The sequence below is a fragment of the Cervus canadensis genome, chromosome 24, assembly GCF_019320065.1.
Source record: "Cervus canadensis isolate Bull #8, Minnesota chromosome 24, ASM1932006v1, whole genome shotgun sequence".
NCBI lineage: Eukaryota > Metazoa > Chordata > Mammalia > Artiodactyla > Cervidae > Cervus > Cervus canadensis.
This window is the reverse complement of record NC_057409.1, coordinates 5,149,245-5,175,769: the sequence shown is the minus strand read 5'-3', so window position 1 is coordinate 5,175,769 and position 26,525 is coordinate 5,149,245. Positions and strand designations below refer to the sequence as shown.

Sequence of the window (26,525 nt, the reverse complement as noted above, 5' to 3'; positions counted from 1 at the left end):
AACAGAACTTCAGATGGTTTAGGGCGAGTTCTCTTGCAGGAAGATGAGCTGCGGAAGATAAGGAAATGGACAAAGAGCAAATCAAACAGCCCAGCCTGAGAGTTACTTACCTCTTCTGACCCCTTTCCCTTCTCGGTTTTGCCCAATTTTAGATGCTGACTTTGAAAACAAAAGCCAGGCCTGTTTCTATTCGCCAGCTCAGCAAATGCCACGTAGTTCTTATCTCCAGCTCATATCTACTCCTGATAATTATCCCACCTTTCTCAAATGCTGACAACTAAGAGCCAGACTGGTAAATCACCACAGGACATTTTTATTAAGAATCAAACTTTAATACTTCAAGGACACCCCAAATGAGTTACTGGTGGGGTTACAGAAGCTTCCATTCAAGCCACCACAGCAAGAATCAAGAATATTAAAGTTGAAGCAATCATCTCTTTGGATACATAAAAACTCTATATTAAAGCGTGTCACAAAGTGCAAAAGGGGAGGCATTCAGCAGAGCAAAAACAAGCAGCAGACTGATTGTCCTTACAATAGGGCAGGGAAACTCATTTTGGAGTTCACACTGCCAGGAAAGAGCGCTGCTTCAGGCAAAAAAAAGAAAAAAAGGTTTTCATTGATTCTTATTACAGCTAGCAAAGGCAAGCTCAAAGAAAATCAAGGTTCAGATTTCTCATGACTGCAGTTGGATTTGCAACAAAGAGAGCCTTTGGTCACTTCTCATATGTAGGCTGAAAAAGCAGCAGTGAGATTTTAGCCAGTGATTCTGACCCCAGGCTGACACCTCAGTGCCCAAGCTCTGAGCTCCTCAGGGAGGACAGCCTGGAATTGCTCCTGCACCAGCATTTCCACAATCTGCTCCTTCGTGTGAATATCAGGTCGCAGCCACTGTCCGGCAAGCTCCTGGAGATGTCTCAGGACATCCCTGGGCCCAGCTGCATCTTCATAGCGGAACTCCCGGAACCTCTGCCTGGAGGCTGCAGGGTTGAGAGGCCTCCTTAGGGGCACGGTCTCCAGGTCGTCTTCAGAGTCTTCATCCGGGCTCTCTGCTGGGACCTGGACCTGGGGCGGCGCTACCAGGATGCCTTCTGGCTCCTCAGCCATATCATTTGGTGGTGACCTTATTTCATCATTCTGGACTTCTCCATCTCTTTGCATCTCTGGATACCCTTCAGTCTCCATCCTAGACCTCTGCAAAAGGATTTTTCAGACTCCTAGGCACAAAGAGAAAAGTCAGGCTCAACAAAAACAAACCTTAAAGGATGTTAAAACCTCCCTGATCTCAAGGATCTGGTCCATCAACTAGGAGAGGCCTAGGTTCCAACAGCTTTTCAATATTAATAAAGTTATAAGAAATTCCACTTTTGTTCTCTCTTGTTGGATCAATGGACACAGTTGAGAAAGTGTGTCAACAGCTTACCAAAATGTAAGATGTAGATTCTCAAAGCAGAAAGAGTCAAGAATGCTGGCCTTGCCAGCTGGAGAAATCTTTCATCCAGTATCCCCCCAATACAAACACATATGCACATGACTTGTAGGGGGAAAAGTTTAAAATCATGGTTAAAGATTTCATGAAAGGTTAAAAAATAAATAAATAAAATAAAATCATGGTTTGCTTCCTCCAAACCACTTTTACGGAGTATTTGCTATGCTTAAAAGCAAATTATGAAGAAACGCTAACACAGAGGGAAAAAAGCCTGTTCATTTTCATACACTCTGTCGTCTTTTTTGTCTCCTCCCATCTTTTATGATGATGAAAGAATAGCAAGTGTTAAAAAAAAAAAAAAAAGTACTTTAGGAGCTACCATCAGGGTGGAGTCTATGGCAATTTAAAACAAAGGAAAAAAGCTTTTATGTTAAGATAAAGATCCTAAGCTGCCTCAAAGTATGAGGAATTGAACTTGTAAGAATCCTTGCAACATGGATTTCTGACTCGTTAGATGTTTGGGAGCTCCAGGATTAGCAAACCAGCTGTAGTGGGAAGAAGGGAGATGGGGGTTCTGATGGGTAAACCAAACACCTGTGAAAGGCTGGGGAAGAAAAGGTTTTGCTTCATTTAAGTCAGGGCCCAGTCCAAAGAGGAATTATTTACAGGAAAACCACATTCTATGTTAATTTACAAGAAAAAAAAGAGACTTAAGATGACAGTATAGAAATGACTATGTTGTCACAGCAGGGATATCCAAAGATTATAATCCTTATGAAGTCAGTTTACAAAGATCACCTTTTTTTCATTATTACCACCTCCCCCAAGGATCAGCCCTTTCTTACTGTATCAACACTACATAAGTGTTGAGATTTAAAATCCTTCCTACACCAGAGTCTCAAATCTGTTCCCTGGGCAACAACTTATAGAAGCCGACAATCCTAACACTGACCAGCTGCCTTGAATTAAATGGTTTGTGGCTCCTAATCACCTGGTCTCTAAACATTCACTGATCCATTTTCTAAGAACTTTTTTAATATTTATTTTATTTATTTGGCTGCACCAGGTCTTACTTGAGGCATGTAGGATCCTTAGCTGCAGCATGGGAACTCTTAAGTTATGGCAAGTAGAACCCAGTTCCCTGACTAGGGATTGAACCCAGGCCTCCTGCACTGGAAGTAGAGTCCACCACCAGCTAAGTCCCTCTAGGAGCTCTGAACTGATTCTAGACCTGGTAGGAGGTATTTTTGGAATATGTCACTTCCTTTATCTGGGTTTCTGTTCAATCAACAGGGTGTGCTCATTCCCCAAAATAAGTTAACTATACCACGGGGATGAGAAAGAAAAAAGCAGAATATCCCCCAAACTAAGGGGTGCCTTGAATAAAAGGGAAAGAGTCAAGGAAAGGTTGGACGAAACTGTATAAAAGCAAAACCTTGGGAACAACTTAAGCCAGCAACAGGAATGTGGTTAAGATGTTGTTTAGTCGCTAAGTTGTGTCCGCCTCTTTCAAGACCCCATGGATTGCAGCCCACCAGGCTACTCTGTCCATGAGATTTCCCAGGCAAGATACTGGAGTGGGTTGCCATTTCTTTCTCCATGGGATTTTCCCCACCCAGAGAATGAATCTGTGTCTCTTGTGTTCCCTGCATTGCAGGCAGATTCTTTACCACTGAGCCACAGGGAAGCCCTTATCAACAAGGAAATGATTAAAGCACTGTCAGCCACTCAGCAGAATACTATGCAGCTCTGGAAGAAATGAAAGAGGCCTATGAGAGCCGATATTTAAAGTTTTCCATAATATAGCACTCCTCCCCCAGGTGCAGATCAATATGTATATTATAATCTCATCTGGGGAAATTAAAAACACATACACATAAGCACATACGACCTGATGTATATATAAACAGTACCGGGGAGGTTATCAAAGAAATTCTTTTTACCTCTGAGGAAAACAGTAAAAGTGGGAAACATTTTTCTTATACCTTTCTATACTGTCTTCTTTTTAACTACATCTACGCTACTTTCACTCCAGTACTCTTTCCTGGAAAATCCCATGGACAGAAGAGCCTGGTAGGCTGCAGTCCATGGTATCGCTAAGAGTAGGACACGACTGCGTGACTTCGCTTTCATGCACTGGAGAAGGAAATGGCAACCCACTCCAGTATTCTTGCCTGGAGAATTCCAGGGAAGGAGGGGCCTGGTGGGCTGCCGTCTATGGGGTCGCACAGTCGGACACGACTGAAGTGACTTAGCAGCAGCAGCATGCTACTTTCATGACAACTCAAGAGGGAGAAAACATTTCAGGTTTTCCCCTCCAGCTCAAAACTGTTCTGAGAAAACCCCTAATCCCTTTAGAAAAACACCCTTTTACTAATTTTTCTCGTTCCCAAACCCGACTTCTAGAAGTCTCAACTATCAACAGGCCGGTTTTCAAAGCTGGCTTTGGAACATGGTGATTAGCTCCACTATTTACCCAGCTTCCAAACCCAATCAGTTTGAGAAGGCCAACTGCCATACAGAATGCTTATCCTCACCAGTCAATAACTCTAGCTTAGGAAACCCTCATCTCCTATCTGATACTGTGCGTTTCACATTCTCTACGCGATTCTCTTAGCCACTCAGGTTAAACTCTCGATAAGACTCTCTACCGCCCCAGTTTTCTCCATTTTAACAAGCAGCTTCCACCGCTCCATTTGTTGAATTTTACGGGCCACACGGTCCTCAGTAGCTTTCCGTCATCGAGTGCTGCCCGAGAACCCAGTAGGGCCGTTACTGTCATTTCCATTTCACAGATAAACAAACTGAGGTTCGGGGAAAGGGGACTTGCCCAAGGTCACAAGGATAGGAAGTGGCGGGACCACCCAGCCCAGTACAAAATCCCCGGCGTCTCGGCAGGGACCTGGGTCTGACTCCTCCCACCACCTGGGTGCGGTTCAGACGGTCGAGATCCGGCCGGAAAAGGCGCATCTGGGGAATCCAGAACTGGTCATCCTCCTGTTTGGGACATTTAGCGGGGCCCCAAGGCCACGCCAGGCCGACCAGTCGGCACACCCCACAGGCAAGGGCCTCCCCACTCCCAGGGCCGCCGCCCCGGCCGCCCGCTCCCACCCTGCGGTGCGCGGCGGAGGAGGGAGGTGCAGGGGGCGGGAAGGGGCGTTCACCTGCGCAGGTGCCCCTCGGAAGGCCGGGTGAACGGGGGAAGGAGAGGAGCGAGAGGCCAAGCCCCGCCACCAGCTCCGGGAAAGGGAAGCCAGCTGCTCGGCGCCGAGCTTTGTAGCCCACCGCCGGAACCGGAAGTCACGCCCCGCCCGAAATCTGGAAGCGGAAGGGGAAACCGGGTTCCAAGGCAGGGGGAGGCGGGGTCTCTCTAGGCCTTGGCGGTTCCCTGTAGCTCCATGGTCTTAACCCCTGCTGGTCTCTTGGCCTCCCTCGGTCCCCAGTGCTCCCGACTGAGCGAAGAGGTGCGTCCGGCCTAGGAGCTCTTCCAGTGCAGGGAAGACCTTTGCCTTTCTCACCCGCAGTTATTTGCCCAACAGAATGGAAAGAGGATGCAGCAGGAATTGAGACACTCCTGGAGCCTGCCCGCAGCTGAGTCAGCGCCCCGCCCTGAGGTTACACCCTTGATCCTTTGCACCACCCAGAGCAAAGAAACCAAATTAGAGGGCTGGCTGGCTGCTGTTGGGAGACAGTGATCGGTATGGCTTCCCGTGGAGTCACTTCAGATGGACAGAGGGCACAGTCTATTAAGTGTCTTCGTGTACCCACGTAGACCCACCCAGATAGTGGGGCATGTGCCCGTGGGGCTTTGGCAGTCCCTCCTGGGGGAGACCCCTTGTGCGTAGGAGGCTAAATCTTAGTCCTGTGTCTCTCTTCCTCAAGACCTTCCCAATTGCAGTGGTCCAGTTCAGTCACTCAGTCGTGTCTGACTCTTTGCGACCCCACAGACTGCAGCACGCCAGGCCTCCCTGTCCATCACCAACTCCTGGAGTTTACTCAAACTCATGTCCCTTGAGTCCGTGATGCCTTAGGAACTGAAATTTCGAATTTTTACTATGCCGGTTTAAGTCTGGGCACACAGGTTAAATAGCACAGCTTGTAAGAGGAAGTGCGGAGATGCTAACCAAGGCAGCCTTCCCAGTTCGCTCTTAATCCTTAAGGGAAAGAACTTGGCCTTTGCATTCTCCTATCTAAATGGGATGGGCTAGGAAACTAAGAGGGGCATCTCAGTGCCTCCTGCTGGGTTATCACCCCAGACCCAGTGTCCCTGGGGAAGGGAAGATATGACTTTTGTCTTCTGTAAACTCCTAGATGGCTAGGTACTCAAGTAGGTGGTTGGAGAACCAGGGCTCCTTGCCATGGCCCTACCCCTACCTCCCCTAGTGGCTGTGGGTCCTTCCCCCACTCACTCCTACAGTGCAGTTTCCACATTTACCTCCTCTTTGACTTGGTTTTCCCATCTGTAAAATGAGGGGGTTGAACTAGTTTAGGAACTTCCGATTGTCATTCCCCCCTTCAATTCTTAGGTTCTTTGGGAATGTTTCAAAAAACTGCTCAGGTGAGAGGGATGGGGGAAGGGGAACAGCCCTTTGGGTCCCAGAGCAGCTCCAGTTCTACAGGTTTATAAGGAAAGTATGTACATTGTGGTTCTGCATACGATTACTATGTCATTGAGAGAAAAGTTTAAACTCTGTATTTTGCCCTATTCCCTCATCTCTCCCGACCCTCCCGTTCACTCCATCAGCTGACACACTAATGTTCAGTCGCCAAGTCGTGTCCAAGTCTTCGTGACCCATGGACGGCAACATGCCAGGCTTCCCTGTTCCTCACCATCTCCCGGAGTCTGCCCAAGTTCATGTCCATTAAATCGGTGATGCCAGCCAACCATCTCATCCTCTATTGCCCTCTTCTCCCTTCTGCCTTCAGTCATTCCCAGCAGCAGGATCATTTCAAATGAGTCTGCTGTTCACATCAGGTGGCCAAACTATTCAAGCTTCAAATTCAGCATCAGTCTTTCCAATGAGTATTCAGGATTGATTTCCTTTAAGATTGACTGGTTTGATCTCCTTGCTGTCCAAGGGATTCTCAAGAGTCTTCTCCAGCACCGCAATTCAAAAACATCAATTTTTTGGCACTCTGCCTTCTTTATGGTCCAGCTCCCACATCCATACATGACTACTGGAAAGACCATGGCCTTGACTATATGGACCTTTGTTGGCAAAATGATGTCTTTGCTTTTTAACACACTGTCTAGGTCTGTCATAGCTTTCCTGCCAAGAAGCAGTCATCTTCTAACTTCAGGGCTGCAGTCACCATCTGCAGTGATTTTAGAGCCCAAGAAGCGGAAATCTGTCACTGCTTCCTCCTTTTCCCCTTCTATTTGTCATGAAGTGATGGGACCAGTTGCCATGATCTTAGTTTTTTTAATATTGAGTTTTAAACCAGCTTTTTTCACTCTCCTCATTCACCCTCATCAAGAGGTTCTTTAGTTCCTCTTTGCTTTCTGCCATTAGAATGGTATCATCTGCATATCTGAGGTTGTTGATATTTCTCCCAGCAATCTTGACTTCAGCTTGTTAACTCATACAGCCCGGCATTTTGTATGATATGGTCTGTGTATAAGTTAAACAAGCAGGGTGCAATAAACAGCCTTGTATTCCTTTCTCAATCTTGAACCAGTCAGTTGTTCAATACAAGGTTCTAGCTATTCCTTCTTGACCTGCATACAGGTTTCTCAGGAGACAGGTAAGATGGTCTGGTATTCCCATCTCTTTAAAGAATTTTTCACAATTTGTTATGATCCACACAGTCAAAGGCATTAGCCTAGTTAATGAAACAGAGGTAGGTGTTTTTCTGGAATTCTCTTGCTTTGTGATCCAGTGGATGTTGGCAATTCAATCTCTGGTTCTGCCTTTTCTAAACCCAGATTGAACATCTGGACGTTCTCGGTTTACATAATGCTGAAGCCTAGCTTGAAGGATTTAGAGCATAACCTTACTAGCATGGGAGATGAGTGCAATTGTCTGGTGGTTTAAACAGTCCTTAGTACTCCCCTTCTTGGGAGCTGGGATGAGGATTGACCTTTTCCAGCCTTGTGGCCACTGCTGAGTTTTCTAAATTTGCTGACATATTGAGTGCAGCACTTTAATGCATCATCTTTTAGAATATTACATAGCTCTGCTGGAATTTCATCACCTCCACTAGTTTTATTGTCAGCAGTGCTTCCTGAGGCTCTCACTTGACTTCATACTCCAGAATGTCTGTCTCTGCATGAGTGACCACAGCCTCATGGTTATCTGAGTCATTAAGATCTTTTTTGTACAGTTCTGTGTATTCTTGCTCTCTCTTCTTGATCTCTTCTGCTTCTGTTACCCCTTCATGGATCATTGCCTTGTCGTGGCGAAGGGGCTTGCATAACTCAGTGAAGCTATGAGCCATGCCATGCAGGGCCGTCGAAGATGGACGGGTCATAGTGGAGAGTTCTGACAAAACGTGATCCACTGGAGGAGGGAATGACAAATCACTCCAGTGTACTTGCCGTGAGAACCCCGTGAACTGTATAAAAGGATAAAAAGATGGGACACACTGACCTTCTTGTTATTCTGTGCCCCTGACAATCTCATCGTCACACAAGCTCATCTTCACCTCTTTTGCTGATCTCTGCTTGTAGTGCTTTTTTTGGAGATCTGCTCACCCACATTCTAGCTCAAACGTAGCCTCTCTAAAGCAGCCTTCACTGCCCTGCCCTTCTTCTTCCTCTTATTTTTTTTTTTCTTAATGTGTGGGGTCTAAGTTCCCCAACCAGAGGTCAAACCCATGCCCCATGCAGTGGAAGGGTGGAGCCCTAACCACTGGACTGCCAGGAATTCCCTGCCCTTCCAAAGGCACCCATCCAGTTCCTTTATAGCCTGATACTCCTTTTTTATTGTTGTTGTTGTTTTGGTTTTGTTGTTTTTTTATTGATTTATAGCTAGGTCTTCATTGCTGTTCTCTGGCTTCTCTTCAGTTGCAGTGAGCGGGCTTCTCACTGCAGAGCTCCTCTTGTTTTTTTTTTTTTTTGTAGTGCTCCTCTTGTGGAGTGCATACTCTAGAGTGCAGGCTCTGTCGTTCTGGAACTCTGGCTTAGTTGCCCCAATGCATATGGAATCTTCCCAGACCAGGGATCAAACCCATGTCCCCTGCATTGGCAGGCGGATTCTTAACCACTGGACCACCAGGGAAGCCCTGTTCCCCTGTTTTTATTACCTGTTCACTTTTCTATCTCTTCCAGTAGAAGTAGGGTCCGCAAGGCCAAGGACCTTGACTGTCCTCTCACCATGCCTCCAGCACGTACCTCTGAACATAGGCTGGGTAAACATTGACTGAATGAATCAGTGGGTAAGTGACTGTACAGAGAAGGCTTAGATTTTACGATCAAGCTAATCTGATAAAGACCAGTGGGAACATTTAGCAAAATTAGGTTGGTTTATTAACCTGATGCAGCTAAGGAGACAATACCCAGAGGAGCCAAACAAAGGAAGAAACTGGGTTATCATAGGATTAGGGAGAAGAGTGGAATTTCAGTGAAAATGAACTGAAGCCCCATTGACAGACTCAGAGCAAACCTCATTGTGTGGAGAAGGGTTAACATTTGACTTGGGCTGAGAAGCAAATCCCTGGTCTTGTTTCCTTGGACTGCACAAAGTTGAGATCGATATAGACTATTGCGTCCAGAAACCCCTTATCTGAAGCTCTGTACTGGGGTTGGTAATCCCGGCTGCTTCTCTCTGAAAAATCCGGCTTCAACCCTCCAGGCCAGAGAGGGATGCTCTGTTCTCAAAGTTTCTGACCATCTCTGCTTTTAGAAAATAAGGTTTCTCAGCACCGTCACTGGTGATAATTGGCAACAGAAGACTTGACAGCTTCATGTTTGGTAGGAATGCCTTGATGCCTCATCACTTGGATCTGAGAGCCGTCAAGCACTCCAAACTTCCCCCTGCAGTGTGACCCCAGCTCCCGGGGCCCTGCACCCCTCTGGGCCTCCATTAAAATACCAAGCCAAGCCTCCACCCCGGCTTCCCGACCAGACTGTGGGCTTGAGAGGGCTGGACCCAAGTTAGGTTCATTCTCCTCTGCCCATGCCTGGCACAGAATACCAGTAGGCACTCAGTCCATGTCCATCAAATCTAACTATTGATAAGTTTTCTAAATGGGAAGAAAAAGGAAATGGATGAGGGGGGGAAAACGTGGAGGAAAGCATATCAAAATGATGGAAGCAGTTGTGGAAGAGAGATGGGGCTGTAGGTGATTTTTACAAATCTTTCCCAAAGTGGAAGTTTCTAAACCTGAGCCAATATGAATGTTCTGAAAAAGGAAACAATAATGGAATTGTTGACTCTTAAGATTTAAAAAGTGAATTTTTTAAGCTGACTGTTTTTTTTTTTTCTTTTCGAATTAACAAAAACATTTTAGTTCGGTACGGTTGAAAGGTATAGTTAGCAGGATGTCCTAACTACCTGTTGGTCACATACCTGAGAAGGCTGTCATAGCCCTCAGCCTCCTCCTGAAGCTGGGTGGAGGGCCCTTGAGGGCCCATTGCCCAGCCACGGGATGGAATTTTACACGTTTGACTGCTTTTTGTCCTAAAGCTATTTTTGGAAAATTGTCTGAGGGCCTTCCCTGACCCACTGGGAAGAAGTAGATACTACAATGGCCTGGTTACACTTGACAGTGGCGTACATCATCCGGCATTGTCTGCAGTTGCATATGTCATCCAGCGTTGTCTCCATACAAATGATTATCATATCCTGGACCCAGAGTTTCTCCCGTCCTCCCCCACTCCCGTGTTGCAGAGGTCTTTGAGTCCAAGGAAGGACTCAGCTCCTTCCTTGCCCTCACTCTGGCCTTGCCAGACCAGTTCCTGAGCTTTCATAGGAGATGGAGTGGGGATAGCAACTGGAGGAAAGCGTTTTAGGGGGAATGGTTGAGATTCCAAGGGGTGGTTTTAGGAGAAAAATGTGGGGCAGTCGTAACATGTGGAGCCAGTGGATGGGAAAAGAAAAATGAGAGTATTAAGAGATACTATGGATGCAATCTCTTTGGAGAGCAATTTGATGGATAGGAAAGCCTGGTGTGCTGCAGTCCATGGGGTCACAAAGAGTTGGACATGACTGAGCAACTGAACTGAACTGAACTGAAAAGCTGGAAATGAGCACATGCTCCCACTTAGCCATCCCACTTCTTGGAATATGCCTTAGAACCACTCTCGTGTGTGCGCCTGGAGATATGTCCAAGGATGTTCACTGAAGCGTTGTTTGAAATTAGGAGAAACTGGCCCTGTTCTAAGCGTCCATTAGGAGGGGGGAAGGATAAATACCTGCTGTTATTGGGCAATAGCACACTCTACAAAACTTGCAGCAACGAACTGGAGAGAGAGAAACTAGCATCGATTAGACCTCAAAACCACTGGGTGAAAATATTTAGTGAAGGAAGCAAGTTACGGAAAATCAATATGGCAAGATGCCATGCATGTATTTTTTTGTGTGTATTTTTTTTTAAAACTAAATAAAGTAATATATGGTTTATGGATAGTTATACTTATGATCTAAATATAACAACAAGGAGCAGAAGGATAAGCACCAAACTCCATTTATCAGTCAGGAGAGGGGATAGGTTAGGTCCATGTCACTGTAACAAACACCCAATATCTCAAGCAGCTTATAATATATACTTAGAACAAGAGTATATTTCTTTTTTCTTTCTTTCTTTCTTTATTTTGTGAGGGGCCACACAGCTTGGCATGTAGAATCTTAGTTCCCCCACCAGGGATCTAACTCCATGCCCCCTGCAGTAGAAACTGGGAGACTTGACCACTGGTCTACCAGGGAAGTCCCAAGAGTAAATTTCTTGCATTGGATTTCCCTGGTGGCTCAGATGGTAAAGAGTCTGCCTGCAATGCAGAAAACCTGGGTTCGATCCCTGGTTCCGGACGACCCCCTGGAGAAGGAAATGGCAACCCACTCCAGTGTTCTTGCCTGGAGAATTCCATGGAGAGAGGAGCCTGGCGGTCACAGAGCTGGACACGACTGAGTGGCTAACACTTACGACATGTCCATTGGGGGCAGCGCAGAGCCTCTCCTCCACACAGCTCTGCTAGCCCCAAGGGAAAAACAGTGATACTGGGTGGGCCACCCCACAAGCGTGAAGATGAAGACCCTTGGGTAGAGTACAAAAGGGCCTCCACCTGAGCTATAGTTATTATCTTAGAAAATATGAAGCAAAAACGTGAAATTTGTTTATTGTGGAGAGAAGCTATGTGGGTGTTTTATATATTATTCATCGGGAAGATCCCCTGGAGAAGGAAATGGCAACCCACTCAAGTATTCTTGCCTGGAAAATTCCATGGACTGAGGAGCCTGGTAGGCTCCAGTCCATGGAGTCGCAAAGAGTCGGACACGACTGAGCGACTTCACCTTCGTCATGTTGTGTCTTTTACTTTTTCAACACTAGAAGTGCAATTTTTTTGGTTTGTTTGATTTTTTTTTATCTTTAGAAGTGTAATTTTTTTTAAGTGAAGGGGCGATGGAACAATGTTAATATTGAAAGTTATATTTGTGTCCTTGTGGGAACCGTGTTTCAAGGTATTCAGGAGAAATAGGAGTGAAAGAATTCAGTTGTCTTTGTGTCCTTTGGATGTCAGCGGTGGCTCTCTGGGCCCTGACCTCGGCTTCCACCTTGCATGTCCGCCCCCGCTGCGCCAGAGCTCTCCCTGAGCGTGTCCGGCTCACCTCTGTTCTCTCAGCCCTGAACTTTCAACAGAGAAGCTGCCCAGTAAATGTTTAATGAATGACTCTGATATGCTATGCTCATTTCTATCTAAATATTGAGCCATTTCCAGGCAGGGACCATGCTGTCTTCTCCCTGTGGGCATCCTCAGGTTGAAGGAATGAATGCTTGTTGAAGGAATGAATGACTGCAGTCCTCCTTCCCCAGCCCATCAGTGGAAGCAGAAAATACACAGCCCGTGCCCTCTCTACCATGAGCTTCCCAAAGGGCTGGTGAGGACGGTACTTCTGCAGACTCTACGCTGCCTTTAGGCCTGCACTGAAAAGCCAATCGCTGTGCATGTGGTTCTGCAAGTGTCCAACTTCCCAGAACTCACTCCATTTGTTTTGGTTTGTTTTTCTGCCACACCTCCTGGCACGCAAGATCTTAGTTCCCTGACCAGGGATTGAACCCTGGTCCCTGCCATGGAAGCACGAAGTCTTAACCACTGGACCACCAGGGAAGTCCTTCACCTGGTTTTAACCACAAAAAGTCCTGTCCTATCCCCTCACTCCCAGGCAAACTGGGATGTGTGGTCACTTGACAACTCCCTTCTATCTGAGCCTCATTTTTCTCTCATTCTAATATGAGAGGATTGAGTTTCATGTCTACATATAACATCTAAGATTCTAGAAATGGGCTGGAAAGAGAGGTGAGTCAAAGAAGAAAGAAAGACTCAAGTTGGAATTTTCTGAGAGATCTTTTATTTTTCCCAAAGAGTATGGATGGGCACTGCCACCTTGGCCTTGGTTCTAGTTGCTTGCAATTGTCTGAAAAAAACAGAGGGGGTAAAACCAGAAAGGTCTAGTCAGGAGCACAGCTTCTAATGCCATATGGAACTGAGTTCAACTCCCAGCCATGTCACTCATTAACTGCATGACCCTGGGAGAGTGACTTGACCTCTCTAGCCTCAATTTTCTCATCTGTATAATGGGAGTGATCATACTTACTTCATGCGGGTTTTAAATTAAACAAACAAGGTGTCATCATGGTGGCTGGCATACATTTAAGAGTCCGTAGGTGGTGACTAATACTCTTGTCATGAACACTATTAATCCTCCCTGATCGCTGATTCTCGGGTGAAGCTGGTGCTCTCACTGGGGCCTGAGCCTCACCTATCAGTTTCCATCCCATTCCATCACTTTGCTCATTTAGTCATCTGTTTCCCACGAGCCGCACATCACTCTATCCTCCATGACAAGAAAAGACCTGGACCAGAGGAGGCATTTCCTAAACACTTGTTGAAATAAGGAAGTTCAGTAGTGTTCAGAACTCTACCCAGAAGCCCTTGAGGCTGCAAGAAACATCCTCAAGCCCCTCTGGAAGGTCCCCCACCCGCACCGCCAACTACTGATCTCCTGATCTGCTGTTCCCACCCATCCCCCTAGCACCTCTCAGACAACCCGGCCCCCGGAGCCCTCCCCGCTCACCTCGTCAATCCAGTCAATGAAGGCCGAGACTCGCGTGAACACCGTGGGCTTCTTGATGGTGTTGCAGCCAAAGGCAGAAACGAAGCTGGTCACACCATGGACCTGCCAGGAGCCATCTGCTGCCGGGCAGTTGAGGGGTCCTCCAGAGTCACCCTGGAACAGGCAGACAGCAGTGGGGGACTGAGACTCATCTGAGCTCCAAAGAATTGGTTCTGGCTTTGGGGAGCTCGGGAAATCCTTGTATGAGCTGACTTCTCCAGGCCTCGGCTTGCTCCTTTGTGATGCGTGCTAAGTTGCTTCAGTCATGGCCAGTTCTTTGTGACGCTGCGGACTGTAGCCCACCAGGCTCCTCTGTCCAGGGATTCTCCAGGCAAGAATACCGGAGTGGGTTGCAATTTCCTTCTCCAGGGGATCTTCCTGACCCAGGGATCCAGCCCGCCTCTCTTTATGTCTCCTGCATTGGTAGGCAGGTTCTTTACCACTAGCACCGCCTGGGAAGCCCTTTGTGATGGGGAATGATACCTACTATGCCTATCTTATAAGATCTTGTGAGAGTTAAATGAGATGATAAGCCTATAGTCTTAGCGCAATGCCTGGTAGAGAGGAAGCAATCTAACAGTAGTTCTGATTATTATTCCCACAGTTAGTTATTATTATTCATATTCACTTATAGTACAAAAGGGCTTCCCTGGTAGCTCAGATGGTAAAGCGTCTGCTTACAATGCAGGAGACCCGGGTTCGATCCCTGGGTCGGGAAGATCCCCTGGAGAAGGAAATGGCAACCCACTCCAGTATTCTTGCTTGGAAAATCCTATGGACTGAGGATCCTGGTAGGCTACAGTCCATGGGGTTGCAAAGAGTTGGACACGACTGAGCAACTTCACTTTTTTATAGTACAATGAGAGTATTGCTTAATTGTGACTTCAGGACCCCAGAGTTGAAGGTGACTTTAGAGATCACGATGTCGATTTTCCTCAGTGTGAAGTGAAGTGAAAGTCGCTCAGTGGTGTTGGACTCTTTGCGACCCCATGGACTATACAGTCCGTGGAATTCTCCAGGCCAGAATACTGGAGTGGGTAGCCTTTCCCTTCTCCAGGGGAATCTTCCCAACCCAGCGATTGAACCCAGGTTTCCTGCATTGCAGGCAGATTCTTTACCAACTGGGCCATCAGGGAAGCCCCGTTCCTTGGCCTACTGAAGGGGACTCCCGAGGACCAGGAAGGGGCAGTGATCTGCTCCAGATCAAGTCAGTGCGCCGGCCGGGACCCGAGTCCAGAAACCAGGGGTCTGTGTCTGGGCTGCGCTGACTTCCTCCAAGTCCTGCCTGGCCTGGAGGCTGAATGAGCAAGATTCCTCCTCGCCTTCCAGGCAGATGGCAGAGGGGCCCCAGGCCCCGCACACCCAGCAGAGGGGCTGTAGCCCCGCCCCACCGCGGGCCGGCGAGAGCGGACTCACGTTGCACCCGGAGCGGGTGTCCCCGCCGGCGCACACCATGGTGGTCTTCACAGTGATGCCCCACCAGTCCCACCGGGAGCAGTGCTCATGGTCCACCACGGGAAGCAGCGCCTCCTGCAGCTTGTCCGGGAGCGGCCCGCCAGCTGCGCAGAGAGAGCAGTGAGCGGGGCCGTGGGGGTGCCGAGCCCGGGCCGGGGTCCGAGTCAGAGCTGGGAGCCCCAGCACGATGTGGGGGCTACGAGGAAAGCCTGCTCCCCCGGCGGGAGGGGAAGTCTCCTCCCACCAGGTCGCGTGGTCCTGCCTGCTTAATCCATCAGAACATCCCGGCATCGGGCACAAAGGAGACACTAGAAACTGTCCCGCTGCACACATTCGTGTTTGGGAGGGTGAGGGGAGAAGCCGCCGCTGGAGGAGGAATGTAAGAAAAGTGCACGGATGCCCCCGGGGGTTGCCCTCAGCCCTCGCCCCAGGCTCCGTCTTTCCAGCCCACCGTCCCTACGGCCAGTTGGAGGACTCAGCACGCACTGTAGAGGCGGCCCCAGCCGCTGATGTAGCAGGGGGCTTCGTTGGGCAGGATGTCACCGGCGGGAGGGAGGCTGGCGAGCTTGACCTTGTCTCCCAGCTGGGCGCTGCGCGAGAGCTTGACGAGGGCGATGTCGTTGCTGGGGAGGAGGGAAGAGTTACGGGGAGGAGCCTGGTCCTCCAGCCAGACTAAGCCCCACCTGCAGCTTGGCTCAGGATATTTCACCTCTGGGATGCCCCTGACGCTCCCCTCTGGATCCCATGCATTCTTACTGCTCAGCAACTTCCGGAAGGCCCCCTGGTCCCTTCAGCCCGCAGTGACCCTTGGCCTCGGTAACGGTGCTCCGCTTTTACACCAGGGGTTCGCACACGTCATCCGTGTCAGAATCACAGGAGTGCTTGTTAATACACAGGTTGCCAGAGCCCCTTCCAGAGTTTCTGATGCAGTGGGTCTGGGAGGCCCCGAGGATTCGCCTTCCTAGAGAGTTGCCAGGTGCTGTTGCTGGCCTGGGGGCCACATTTGGAGAACGAGTGCTGTCTCTTCATCTGCCTGTTTGTCACTCAGGTCATCGCATCTGGGTCTGACTTTCTCTCCGCTTACCCCAGGAGCCCCGTGAACATGAGTCCAGGACTTAATCATCACAGTTCCTCACTCTTGCACTCGCAGGGGTTCTGCACCCTCCTTTGATCCTCTCCCCAGAAAAATGCTGAGCTAAGCCTCCCAGACATACAATTATGCATACACTTGAGAGGCTTAAGAAGCCTACCCCGTGTTCTCACCCAGTGATGGCCTCCTTGACCCTCATAACCACCCAGGAAGCCCAGAAGGTCACCCTTGACACGTGGTCAAACTCAGGCCCAGAGAAAGTCGATGACTTGCCCAAGCCACACAGCGACTTAGTGCTGGAGCCTGACTCTCAGTCCAGTGCTCCCTTGGCCCACAGTGCCGGGAGCCCAGGAGGCTCTGGAGGAGTGTCCATTGAATGGAGGAAACTTTGGCTTTGGGGTTCCTAAGGCACTCCTCAGGGGGGGCCTGAGGAGTTCTGGTTCTGAAGCGAAGGAACCGAGCGGCCTCAGGGGAGGGCCTGCCCCTGCCTGGGCCCTGCTGTCCCCTCTGCAGGGAGAGAGGTTTGGGGTGGGTGATCCCCAGAGGCTCTCCTGGCTCCGACCTTCAGGTCCACTGCCCCTGGGGGTCTTCTCCGAATCAGTGTCGGCTCCTAGAGGGGCCCGCAGAGGAGCCCCTGTCTGCCTGGCCTGAGAGCTCACTCACCCGCAGGCCACGCAGTTGGAGTTCCAGAGAGGGTGCACGAAGAGGTCCCCGGCGTTGATGGGGATCACCTGTTCGGGGCCCTCCAGCTCAGAGCGGTCATACTCGCCCAGCACCACCTGGTAGGTCCGGGAGGTCCTGCCGGCGGAGGTGACGTCAGCCCAGGCCTGAGCGGCCTTCCCCCATCCCCTCCCGCCATCCTCCACGGCCCCAGCCCACCTGGGTCTCATGCAGGGACGGGGGCAAGCGAGAGAACTCACGAGATGCAGTGGCCGGCGGTTACGACCCAGTCAGGGGCAATGAGGCTGCCGCCGCAGGTGTGATGGAAGGCTCCATCCTTTTCATACTGCAAGGAGACCTGGCAGCAGGGAGCGGGGTTCTGAGTGGTCTGGGCCCCGCAAGGGGGGTTGCTATCCCTGGCTGTATAGGTTGTGCCCTGCACAACTCCAGAGGGCAGGAGTCACACAGAATGGCATTCTCTGGAAAGGGGCAGTGCCCATCCCACACACAACTGTAACTTCCTTGGCTGCTTTCGAGCTACAACGGTGGAATTAAGTCACTGCAATGGAAACCACAGGGCTGACAGAGGCTAAAACATTTCCTCTCTCAGCCTTTGCAGAACAAGTCTGAGGACACCTGATATAGGCCAATGACATCCCACAGAACTTTCTGTGAGGATGGAAATGTTTGGTAGGACTCAGCGTGGTAGCCGCTGGCCACGTGTGGTTATTGAGAATTTAAACTGTGGTTAGCAGACTTTCCTGGTGTGCAGTGAATAAGAATCCGCCTGCCAGTGCAGGGGACACAGGCTCGATCCCTGGTCCGGGAAGATTCCACATGCCTTGGAGCAACTAAAGCCATACAGCTACTAAGACTGCGCTCTGGGGCTCTTGGGCCCCAACTACTGAGCCTCCGTGCTGCAGCAAACCTGGGCACCCTAGAGCTTGTGCTCTGCAACAAAAGACGCCACCGCAGTGAGAAGCCCATGCATAGCAGTGAAGATAGCCCTTACTAGCCGCAACTCAAGAAAGCCTGCATGCAGCAACAAAGACCAGTGCAATCAATCAAACAATCAATAAAATGTGGTCACACTGAGCAACTGAATTTCTGATCTGACTTAATTTTAATGAATTTACATTTAGGCCTATACAGGAAAAGAGTCTATAAAAAAGAGTGGACATGTTTATGTATAACTGATTCACTCTTTGTATACCTGAAACTAACACCACTTTGTGCATCAACTACTCTCCAATAAAAATTAAAATAAATACATAAATTTAAATAGCCACGTGTGACAAGTGGCTCCTGCGTTAGCGCCATGAGTCTAGTCCTCTCTGCCTCCCTCCACTGACCTCCATAAAAGCCTTTCATCCCTTTATTGCTCTCAGACTTTATAGCCCTGTTGTATAATGTGTATCAGGGAAAAAATGTATAATTAGCTCATCAAATCCATGACTTCTTGACCAATATTGCTAAAATGAGGCTGGAGTAGGCATTTGAGTTTTTAAAAGTGAATCAATTCAAAGAAAATGGTGGCGGGCCTTCCTTGGCAGTCCAGGGGTTAAGACTCTGTGCTTCCAATGCAGGGAGCTAGGATTCGGTCCCTGGTCTGGGAAATAAGATTTCTCGTCCGTCCTTAAACATAGTGCTGAACTTCCACCATTAATGCACTGACCCTTGGGTTAAACATTCTCTCTCCCTGGAGTCTACTGTTAACTTGCAAACAGCCCAGTGAGAGTTACAGATTAAATGGGCAAAACTCCTGTATGAAGGCGATTATCCAAGGGTTTCCTGGCCTTTGGGAAACTGAAGTGGATACCGGAAGCAATGCAATGGGGTCCAGACTGGATGCCCTGCAATCAGAGCATGGGGCGCAGAGCCCGTGGTGGGCAATAGTGCAGCTGGTATTGCTCTTACCTGCCAGGGCCAGCTGTAGGGGACCGCGTCCTCGCCGTTGACAACTCTGGAGGAGAGGCGGGAGAAAGGCTGGCTGAAGCCTGAGGCTAGAGGGGACAGAAGAAGTGGCAATCAGGCCCAAGGTTCTCCAAAGCAAAAAGGAGGTCTGGGCCCCAGACAGGCTGTGATATCCCACACAACTCCTTCCCCTCTCTGACCCCAGTAGCTGCGTATCAACAGTGAGCATTTGGACAAGAGCAGGGATTTCTGGAGTCCTGGGAGTCTGGGATGGAGATGAACACGTGGCTTCCTTTCACGGCGGGAGTAAACCTGATGCACTTAGAACAGCGCCTGATACCCAAAGGGGGCTTGAGGAACGATAGCTATTGTCATGAAGAGGGGCAGCTTTGGAGTAAGGCTGTCTGGATTCAAAGTGCAGCTCTGCCCCTGGTTCTAGGATGGGCCACTTTACTTCTCTGAGGGTCAGTTTCTCTATCTGCAAAATGGGAATAATAATGGTACAGACCTCATGGGGTCTGTACAATGGGGTCTGACCTCTTATAATTCTTATAAGAAAAAAAAATCCCGAGCATTCTGCCTGGTGTATAGTAAGCATTCAGTAAACAGGACCTGTTACCATTCATTACTGCCAGTCAAGGGAGGCTGTTGGGAGAAGGTGGCCCTGAGCTGTACTGTAATATGGCAGAGGTAGGAGGAAAAGGCTAGATCATAGGATATGGAGTGCAGTGAGGGGAGTGAGAGAGGAGAGTTGGAGGGTTAAGCAGAGGAACAGAAATTCCAAACCCAAGCAGTCTAACCACAGAGCCCAGACTCTTTACTATCAGACTTTTGTTTACCACTGGTTCTGTCAAGGACCCCCACCCAGGGATTTGGGTTCCCCAGTCCTCCTCCTGAGCTGGTCCATCACTCACAGCTTCCCTCAATTCTCCTGTTCCAGCACCAAAGTGAAAACCTCCACCGCCATGCCTCAGCTACAAGCTGAACCCTCTCCTATGGAACCAGGCGTTGAGTTCCAGAGACTCAGGGTGGGTGGTAGATCTCAAGGGATCCTGGCCCAGGGCAGCACAGGCTGGGGTCTTACCAAGGGCCACAAATAGGAGAAAACTCAGCAGCTGGATCATCATGAGTTTTGAGACGATAAGAAAGGGATCCATAGCCCAAGGCTTTAATATAGGGCAGAAGACAGGTGGGGGGGCCCTACTGGGCCCCATTCCCGGAACAGGTGGTGGAACACCAGGTCTCCCATGGTCCAAGGCCACATCCCCACAGACCGCAGATGGGGCGGTGACAGCCGACAAGAGGATCCAGGGTGTGCTCGCCAAAGTGTGGCTGCACAGGTGGCCCTGAATGGCAAGCTGATAACAGGGGAAGGGGAAGGAAAGTTCACATCAGAATAAGACAGCCTCTTCCAGGAGCAAACACGGGCTCTGGGACAGCTCACACCTGGATTCAAATCCTGGCTCTGCCCCTCCCAATCTCTGTATCCTTGGGCACATGGCTTACCCTCTCTGGGCTTCAGGCTTCTCATCTCTAATATGGGATTGATATTGCTCTCCACCTCAACTGAAAATTTTTTTGTTGTTGTTGAGCACTCTGTCTATATCAGGATGTTCTTGGGGATGTAGCCATGAACAAGAATGGTCCCAGCTTTCTTGGGGCTTTAGTCTACTAGGGGATTTGGAGGACGTTAGTTGCTCAGTCGTGTCCAACTCTGCGACATGTAGCCTGCCAGGCTCCTCTGTCCATGGAATTCTCCAGGCAAGTCTGCTTACTAGGGAAGACAATGAGAAATCAGCAAAAATAAAGAAAGGCTATTTCTGTTTGCGCTGGAAGATGCTATGAAAAGAATAAGATGTAGGGGACTGAAGTGGGGATGGGAGTGACTCATTTAGATGAGGGGCCAGAGAGAGTGGGCCAGAGAGGGGGGCTGAAGAGGTAATGTTCGATTTGAGTCCTAAAGGGCAAGTAAACCAGCCATGGGAAGCCCTGAAGGAAAAGCTCTCCAAGGTGGGAAGGATGACAAGTGCAGAGGTCTGGAGGCTTGTCCGAGGACAGGAGGTCAGTGAGGCTGAAGCATTGAAGTCAAAGTGGAGAGTGATAGAGGATGAGATCAAAGAAGAGGTGACGCCTAAAGCTGCTTTCACACCTGATCCAGCAAATCCACTGCTCAGGACCCTCAAAAAAATCACGCACATGTGCCCCAGGAGGCATGCCCCAAGAATGTTCCTGGTGTCCCTGTCCTCTCTCCTCAATAATGAAAGCCCAGGAACAACAGAAATGTCCATGAAGGCAAGTGGCTCAATGTGTGTAGTCTATGTATACAATGGAGTATTAAGCAGCAGTCAAAAAGAATGAATCACCTTGACATGCCACACTGTAGATAATCCCTAGGAATATAAAGCAAGAAGGAAAAGAAGGCCCCAGAAGATGAAATATTGTTTAATACTCTTTTTGGAGAATTAAAAACTACTGACATTTAAAAATATACCTTTTAAAAAATATAAATATTTGAATAAAATTGCATAAAAAGGCAAGCAAAGGCCCAGTGAACCTAGGGTTCGGGATTACGCTCATTTCAAGTCTGGGGTGAAGGCGAAGAGGATAGGTCAGATGTTTTGAGAGCTTCTAGCATTGTTTTGATAGTTTGGTGTTTTAGATTTTTTTTTTTAAGGTTAATTTGCATACAATAAAATTCACCAGTTTTAATTGTAAAATGTAATTTCTGACACACACACAGGCAGGTAACCACCGCCACCATCACGACATGGAACATTTTCATTACCGAACTAGAGAGCCCACGCACCCAACGAAAGATCTTGCATGACACATCGAAGATGGTGTGTTCTGCCACTAAGAAAGAAAGAAAGTGAAGTCACTCAGTTGTGTCTGGCTGTTTATGACCCCATGGACTGTAGCCCGCCAGACTCCTCTCTCCATGGAATTTTCCAGGCAACGATACTGGAGTGAGTTGCCATTTCCTTCTCCAGGGGATTTTCCCGACCCAGTGATCGAACCTGGGTCTCCCGCACTGCAGGCAGCCTCTTAACTGTCTAAGCCACCAGGGAAGCCCTAGGCAAAAAAATAAATACGCACACAAACAAAAAGAAACTTTCCTCCTACCTAGTCACTTTCTACCCCCTGCCCCTACCCTCCCACCCCCTGGAAACCTGTGATCTGCTTTCTTTCTCTTTGGCCTGGCCTTTTCTAGAACTTTTACGTATAAATGAAAGCATATAGTATATATCTTATGTGTCTGGGCATCTTTCACTTAGCATAATGCTTTTGTGAGTCATATGTGTCATTATGTCAGATGTGGTTTTGCAAGCAGCAACTATATTATTTAAAACAACTATATGTCTAATAAATAAAAGTGGCCCATGAGTGGACTAATGCTATTTGATTAACCTAATTCTGTTACCTGAAATCCAGATTTAGAGAGAGAGAAAAAGAGAAAGAGAGAGAAAGAGGTGAGTGAAGGCCAGGCCCCATGAGGTCTCTTTGCAGGTCAGGCTGATAAGGAGCTGGGTCTTTAATTCCAAGCATAAGGAGAAAGCCATGGGGTCAGGAGTGGTGGTTAAGTAGAAGAACCTGGGATCTCACTTACACCTTTGAAAAATCTCTTTCCTGGGTACTGTGTGAAGGGTTGTGGGGTGAGATTGAGGGGAACCAGCTGGAGCTACTTCAGCTGCTTGGGCAAAGTAGGGGTATGGGAGGTGGGGGTGGGGCTTGGCCTGGGGTGGTAGAGACGGAGATGGAGAGATTTGGGTGGGATCAGAAGGTATTTTGGAGACAGAGCAATATCTGAGACCATTTCAGTGAAGTGTGAAGCACAGAAAGTGAAAGTGAGTCACTCAGTCGTGTCTGACTCTTTGTGACCCCATGGATCGTAGCCCGCCAGGCTCCTCTGCCCATGGGATTCTCTAGGCAAGAAGACTGGAGTGGGTGGCCATGCCCTTTTCCAAGGGATCTTCCTGACCCAGGGATTGGGCCTGGGTCTCCTGCACTGCAGGCAGATTCTTTACCATCTGAGCCACCAGGGAAGCCTGTGAAGCAGAGTCTGGCAGTAAATCTGTGAACTCAGTTCACATTATTCTAATTTAGAGAAGACTCGGCACATCCTTGGCTGCTGGAAGCGGCCTCCCAGGCCAGGGCCGACATTTTGCAGGGTCTCGATGAAAGTTTGCGGAATGAGGCAACGGGGCTCTGCAGACTTGACTGAGCCATACTTGCCTCTCCTCCACTGCCAGCGCTCTGGAGACGGCCAGATTCCTTCCTGCCGGTGTCATGGATCCTGCAGAGCCATCCTTTGGGGGCTGCTGCATTTCGGATGCATGGGAGGAGGGCGACGCTTAGCTGCTTTCAACGGATCCCTCGTGATGGAATGCCAGGCGTCAACAGGCAGGGTTTCTTTCAAGGGTGCAGCCCCTCCGAGCACCCCCTACAGTGATGTCTGCGACGCCAACAGACTGAGCCTGTGGCCAGTGTGTGGACAACAACAGAAACAGCTGTGAAAATCCTTCAAAGCGTGATAAAAATAGCCGTGCCCTCCCTTACCCCTGTTCCCTGTGGGCCTGGACATGTTTGTTTGCTCAGCTTTGAAGCTCAGAGCCATTTCCCAGACCCCGAGCAGAGGAAGAAAGGGGGAGAAACTGAAGACGTGGCCGGGGAGGAAGAGGGGCAGGTCAGAGCTTCCCGGATCCCACTGTAGACGGTCTGAAACAGACACAGCCTCAATGACCTAATCCATCTCTTCTGACAGATGGGAAATGAAGACCCCCGGGAATAGCGAGGACTGGCTCAGGACCCCCCCCCCCCCACACACACCAAGTTTATCACTGCCTGCTCCCTGCAGGGTCACACGATAAGCCACCCCAGCCTTTATCCGGGTGGCCTTGAGCAGGTCCCAGCCTCTCTGCTGGCTCTGCAGATGGGTGTGTGGCCACCCTGGCCCCCTGCTCTGTCCCAGGGGAGCGGGACCCTCCAGGCCCGCCCCATCACTAACCCTATCAGGTCACCTTAGCCTCAAGGCCTAGCGGACACACTGCCAGGATGCTGCTGATTAGTCCTCTGGGGTTTTCCGGCCTGGGAGCAGCTGGAGCTTTTCCCCTGGGAAGAGGGAGCTGGCAGGGAGGCTGCAGGGGCCAGGTCCCCAGCAGGGCTCAGCCTAAAGCCGAGCTAGCAGCGTCCTAAGCGGGAGGCGCAGAGCGAACAGAGAATTTGGAGGTGCGTCTGGAGAGGGTACCAGGGAGCTGGGGAGCCTTTTCTTAGCAGGGGGGTGCATTTTCATTATTTCTAGTTTCCCACCAGGTGGGAAGCTTTAGGAGGGCAAAACTTGGTGGTTTATCTTTGAATTCCTAGTGCCAGGAGGAGCCTGGCACGTGTACTCAACGAAGTGCACAATACGTTGAAAGAGGCAACGAATGAATGAATGAAGCTGAAGGCACCTCAACGCCTGCCAACTCTTCCTCCCCTGACTCTCAGGAAGGGCACCGCCGGAGGCCAGCCCCTCTGAGCGTGGTCCCTTGAACGGTGGTTCTGGAGGGCAGTGTTCGGAGGGTGCTCATCCATGTCCTGTGGCAAATGAGCTAAGAGAATGAAGCCCCTGCTGTGTTCTCTGCTGCGGGCTCAGCTCCCACCCAGAACCCCGTGGACACGCAGTAAAGAATCAGAGGGTCAGTGGGACTGGGAAATGGGAGATTAAACAAAGTTCACATGGATCTTTCCTGTAGGACTTGTTAGAGTCTGGAAGGTGCCTGTGTTCATCAAGAGTCAGACACAGGTGATCTTAAATCCCGGACTCTCTGACGCCTCGTTGCCCAGCCACCAACCCCGTCCCTCTCGGGTGGGATGGCTCAGCCTCTGAGATCAGGCAGGGGCCCTATCGGCCCTGCGACGGCACCAGGAAGCCGCCGAGGGGACCCAGGGCTGGGCCGCCATGCAGACGGCTCTTGCCCCGAGGAAGGAAGAGGAAGGAAGTCGAGGAAGTCGCTGTCTCAGCTGGGACCCCGGGAGGCTGCTGGACAGCGGCACTGGGGAGGGGAGCGCGCCGGGGCCTGTCTTCCTGGGGCCGAGCCAGTGGGCGGGAGCGGCACCCCTTGCTGCCGCAGTGCTGGGGGACGGTGCTGACCGAGGGGCTGGAGGTAGGCAGCCCCCCTCCCTCCCCGCTCTCATTCCACTGCCCTCCTGGCACGTACACATCCACAAATATTTGTCGAACACCTACTAGATTCCAAGCACTGACCCGTCACCAGGGATGCTCCTGTGAAGACAGAGCCCGCAGCCAGCAGGCGGAGTGCGGCAGTAAGAACCGGGTGTGAGTGGTACTTCTGGACCATCTCTGCTCCTCACCTGGCTCCATCCTGCCCCTCTGGCCAGCCTGCTGGAAGCATCCATGGGCTCCCTGGTCCTCTGGGTTTGGTTCAGTCAGTGGAAAGTGCCAGCAGGAACCTGGAGGACCGGAAGATGGAGCGGTCGGGGTGTCTATTCCAGGGCCTGCGTCCCTCCATCAAAGGCCTTGGCGCCTATCAGGGGACCTTCTCCTTTCCCCACAGCTCCTTCCTCAGGGTTCCATTAACTGCCTTCTCCCTCTGCCCCTTCAGGCCTGGGGGTGGTGTCAGTTCCCACTGTTGCAAGCCTTGAAATGCCCCCACCATTCCTTGCTAGTTTCTCCAACCCCACCTGCACTTTTATTAAATATCCCTCAGTTACCTCCTGGGCTTGACGCCTGTTCCCTTCCCGGACCCTGACCTGTGATACACTTTTGTTTGAATATAGCAGAGAACCCAAATAATGGTGCATGAATAAGAGAGAAACATATTTTCCTCTAACCTCAAAGTCTGGGCTTCCCAGGTGGCTCCGTGGTAAAAAAAACCTGCCTGCCAAAGCAGAAGACATGGGTTCGATCCCTGGGTCAAGAGGACCCCGTGGAGGAGGAAATGGCAACACATTCCAATATTCTTACCTGGGAAACACCAGGGACAGAGGGGCCTGGCGGGCTATACAGCTCACGGGGTCGCAAAGAATCGGATACGACCTTGCAGCTCAGCACGTGAACGTGCAGCTTCAGAGTCCAGGCTGGCGTTGCGGTGTTGCTCTGGGAAGTCATCTGCTCTTTCTATTTCTCAGTTCCTCCATCGCTAGGAATGTGCCCTCATCCTCAAGGCATGGGTTCTGTTGTGTTTTTCCCCCTCCGAATTCCCTGGTAACTCAGAAAGTAACCTTATATGGGCATAGGGTCACTGCAGATGTAATTAGTTAAGATGAGGTCATTTGGGTGGGCCCTAATCTAATATGACTTGGATCTTTATAAAAAGCTGAAATTTAGACACAGAGAGACACACGCGCAGAAGGAAGACAGCCCCCTACAAGCCAAGGAGAAGGGCCTGGAACAACCCTCAGAAGGAACTTACCTCCCTGACCCCTTGATTTTAGACTTCTAGCCTCTAGACCCTTGAGAGAATATATTTCTGGTGTTTAAATGACCCAGTTTGTGGCCCCAGGGAACTAACACAGCCTGCAATGGCCTCTACACCACACCACACCACATTCCAGACGGAGAAAAAGGAAGGGGCAAGCTGACACATTATCTTTAAGCACCCAACCTGGCATTTGTGTCCATCTCCTCTGACTATGCTCGAAAACCAGCCTGTGGCCCCCCACCGGCTGCCTGGGAGACTGGGAAACGTCCTGGCACAGGGAAAAT

General features: G+C 49.9%; 2 protein-coding genes across 4 annotated transcripts; both read right to left on the bottom strand.

Annotated features, from left to right (window-relative positions):
* Window positions 1-310: 310 nt before the first annotated feature.
* LOC122426550 (SCAN domain-containing protein 1-like) lies at window positions 311-4,753 on the bottom strand. The gene is made up of 2 exons (XM_043445552.1): window positions 4,594-4,753; window positions 311-1,217 (listed from the first exon to the last, which is right to left on the bottom strand). Exon 2 carries the CDS (start codon window positions 1,183-1,185, stop codon window positions 757-759), a length of 429 nt encoding a protein of 142 aa, XP_043301487.1. The 5' UTR covers window positions 1,186-1,217; window positions 4,594-4,753; the 3' UTR covers window positions 311-756.
* An 8,160-nt stretch (window positions 4,754-12,913) lies between these two features.
* LOC122426799 (proproteinase E) lies at window positions 12,914-25,976 on the bottom strand. 3 transcript variants are annotated; one of them, XM_043445965.1, is made up of 11 exons: window positions 25,785-25,976; window positions 25,047-25,270; window positions 23,054-23,295; window positions 21,627-21,673; window positions 18,824-18,909; window positions 17,167-17,264; window positions 16,910-17,044; window positions 15,643-15,779; window positions 15,118-15,260; window positions 13,663-13,815; window positions 12,914-13,002 (listed from the first exon to the last, which is right to left on the bottom strand). In XM_043445965.1, exons 3-11 carry the CDS (start codon window positions 23,143-23,145, stop codon window positions 12,985-12,987), a joined length of 909 nt encoding a protein of 302 aa, XP_043301900.1. In that variant the 5' UTR covers window positions 23,146-23,295; window positions 25,047-25,270; window positions 25,785-25,976; the 3' UTR covers window positions 12,914-12,984. The 3 variants fall into 3 exon arrangements, with proteins under 3 accessions (XP_043301900.1, XP_043301899.1, XP_043301901.1); XM_043445964.1 differs by having other exon boundaries at window positions 25,172-25,270; XM_043445966.1 differs by lacking the exons at window positions 21,627-21,673; window positions 23,054-23,295; window positions 25,047-25,270; window positions 25,785-25,976 and adding an exon at window positions 20,327-20,401.
* Between the last annotated feature and the right edge of the window lie 549 nt (window positions 25,977-26,525).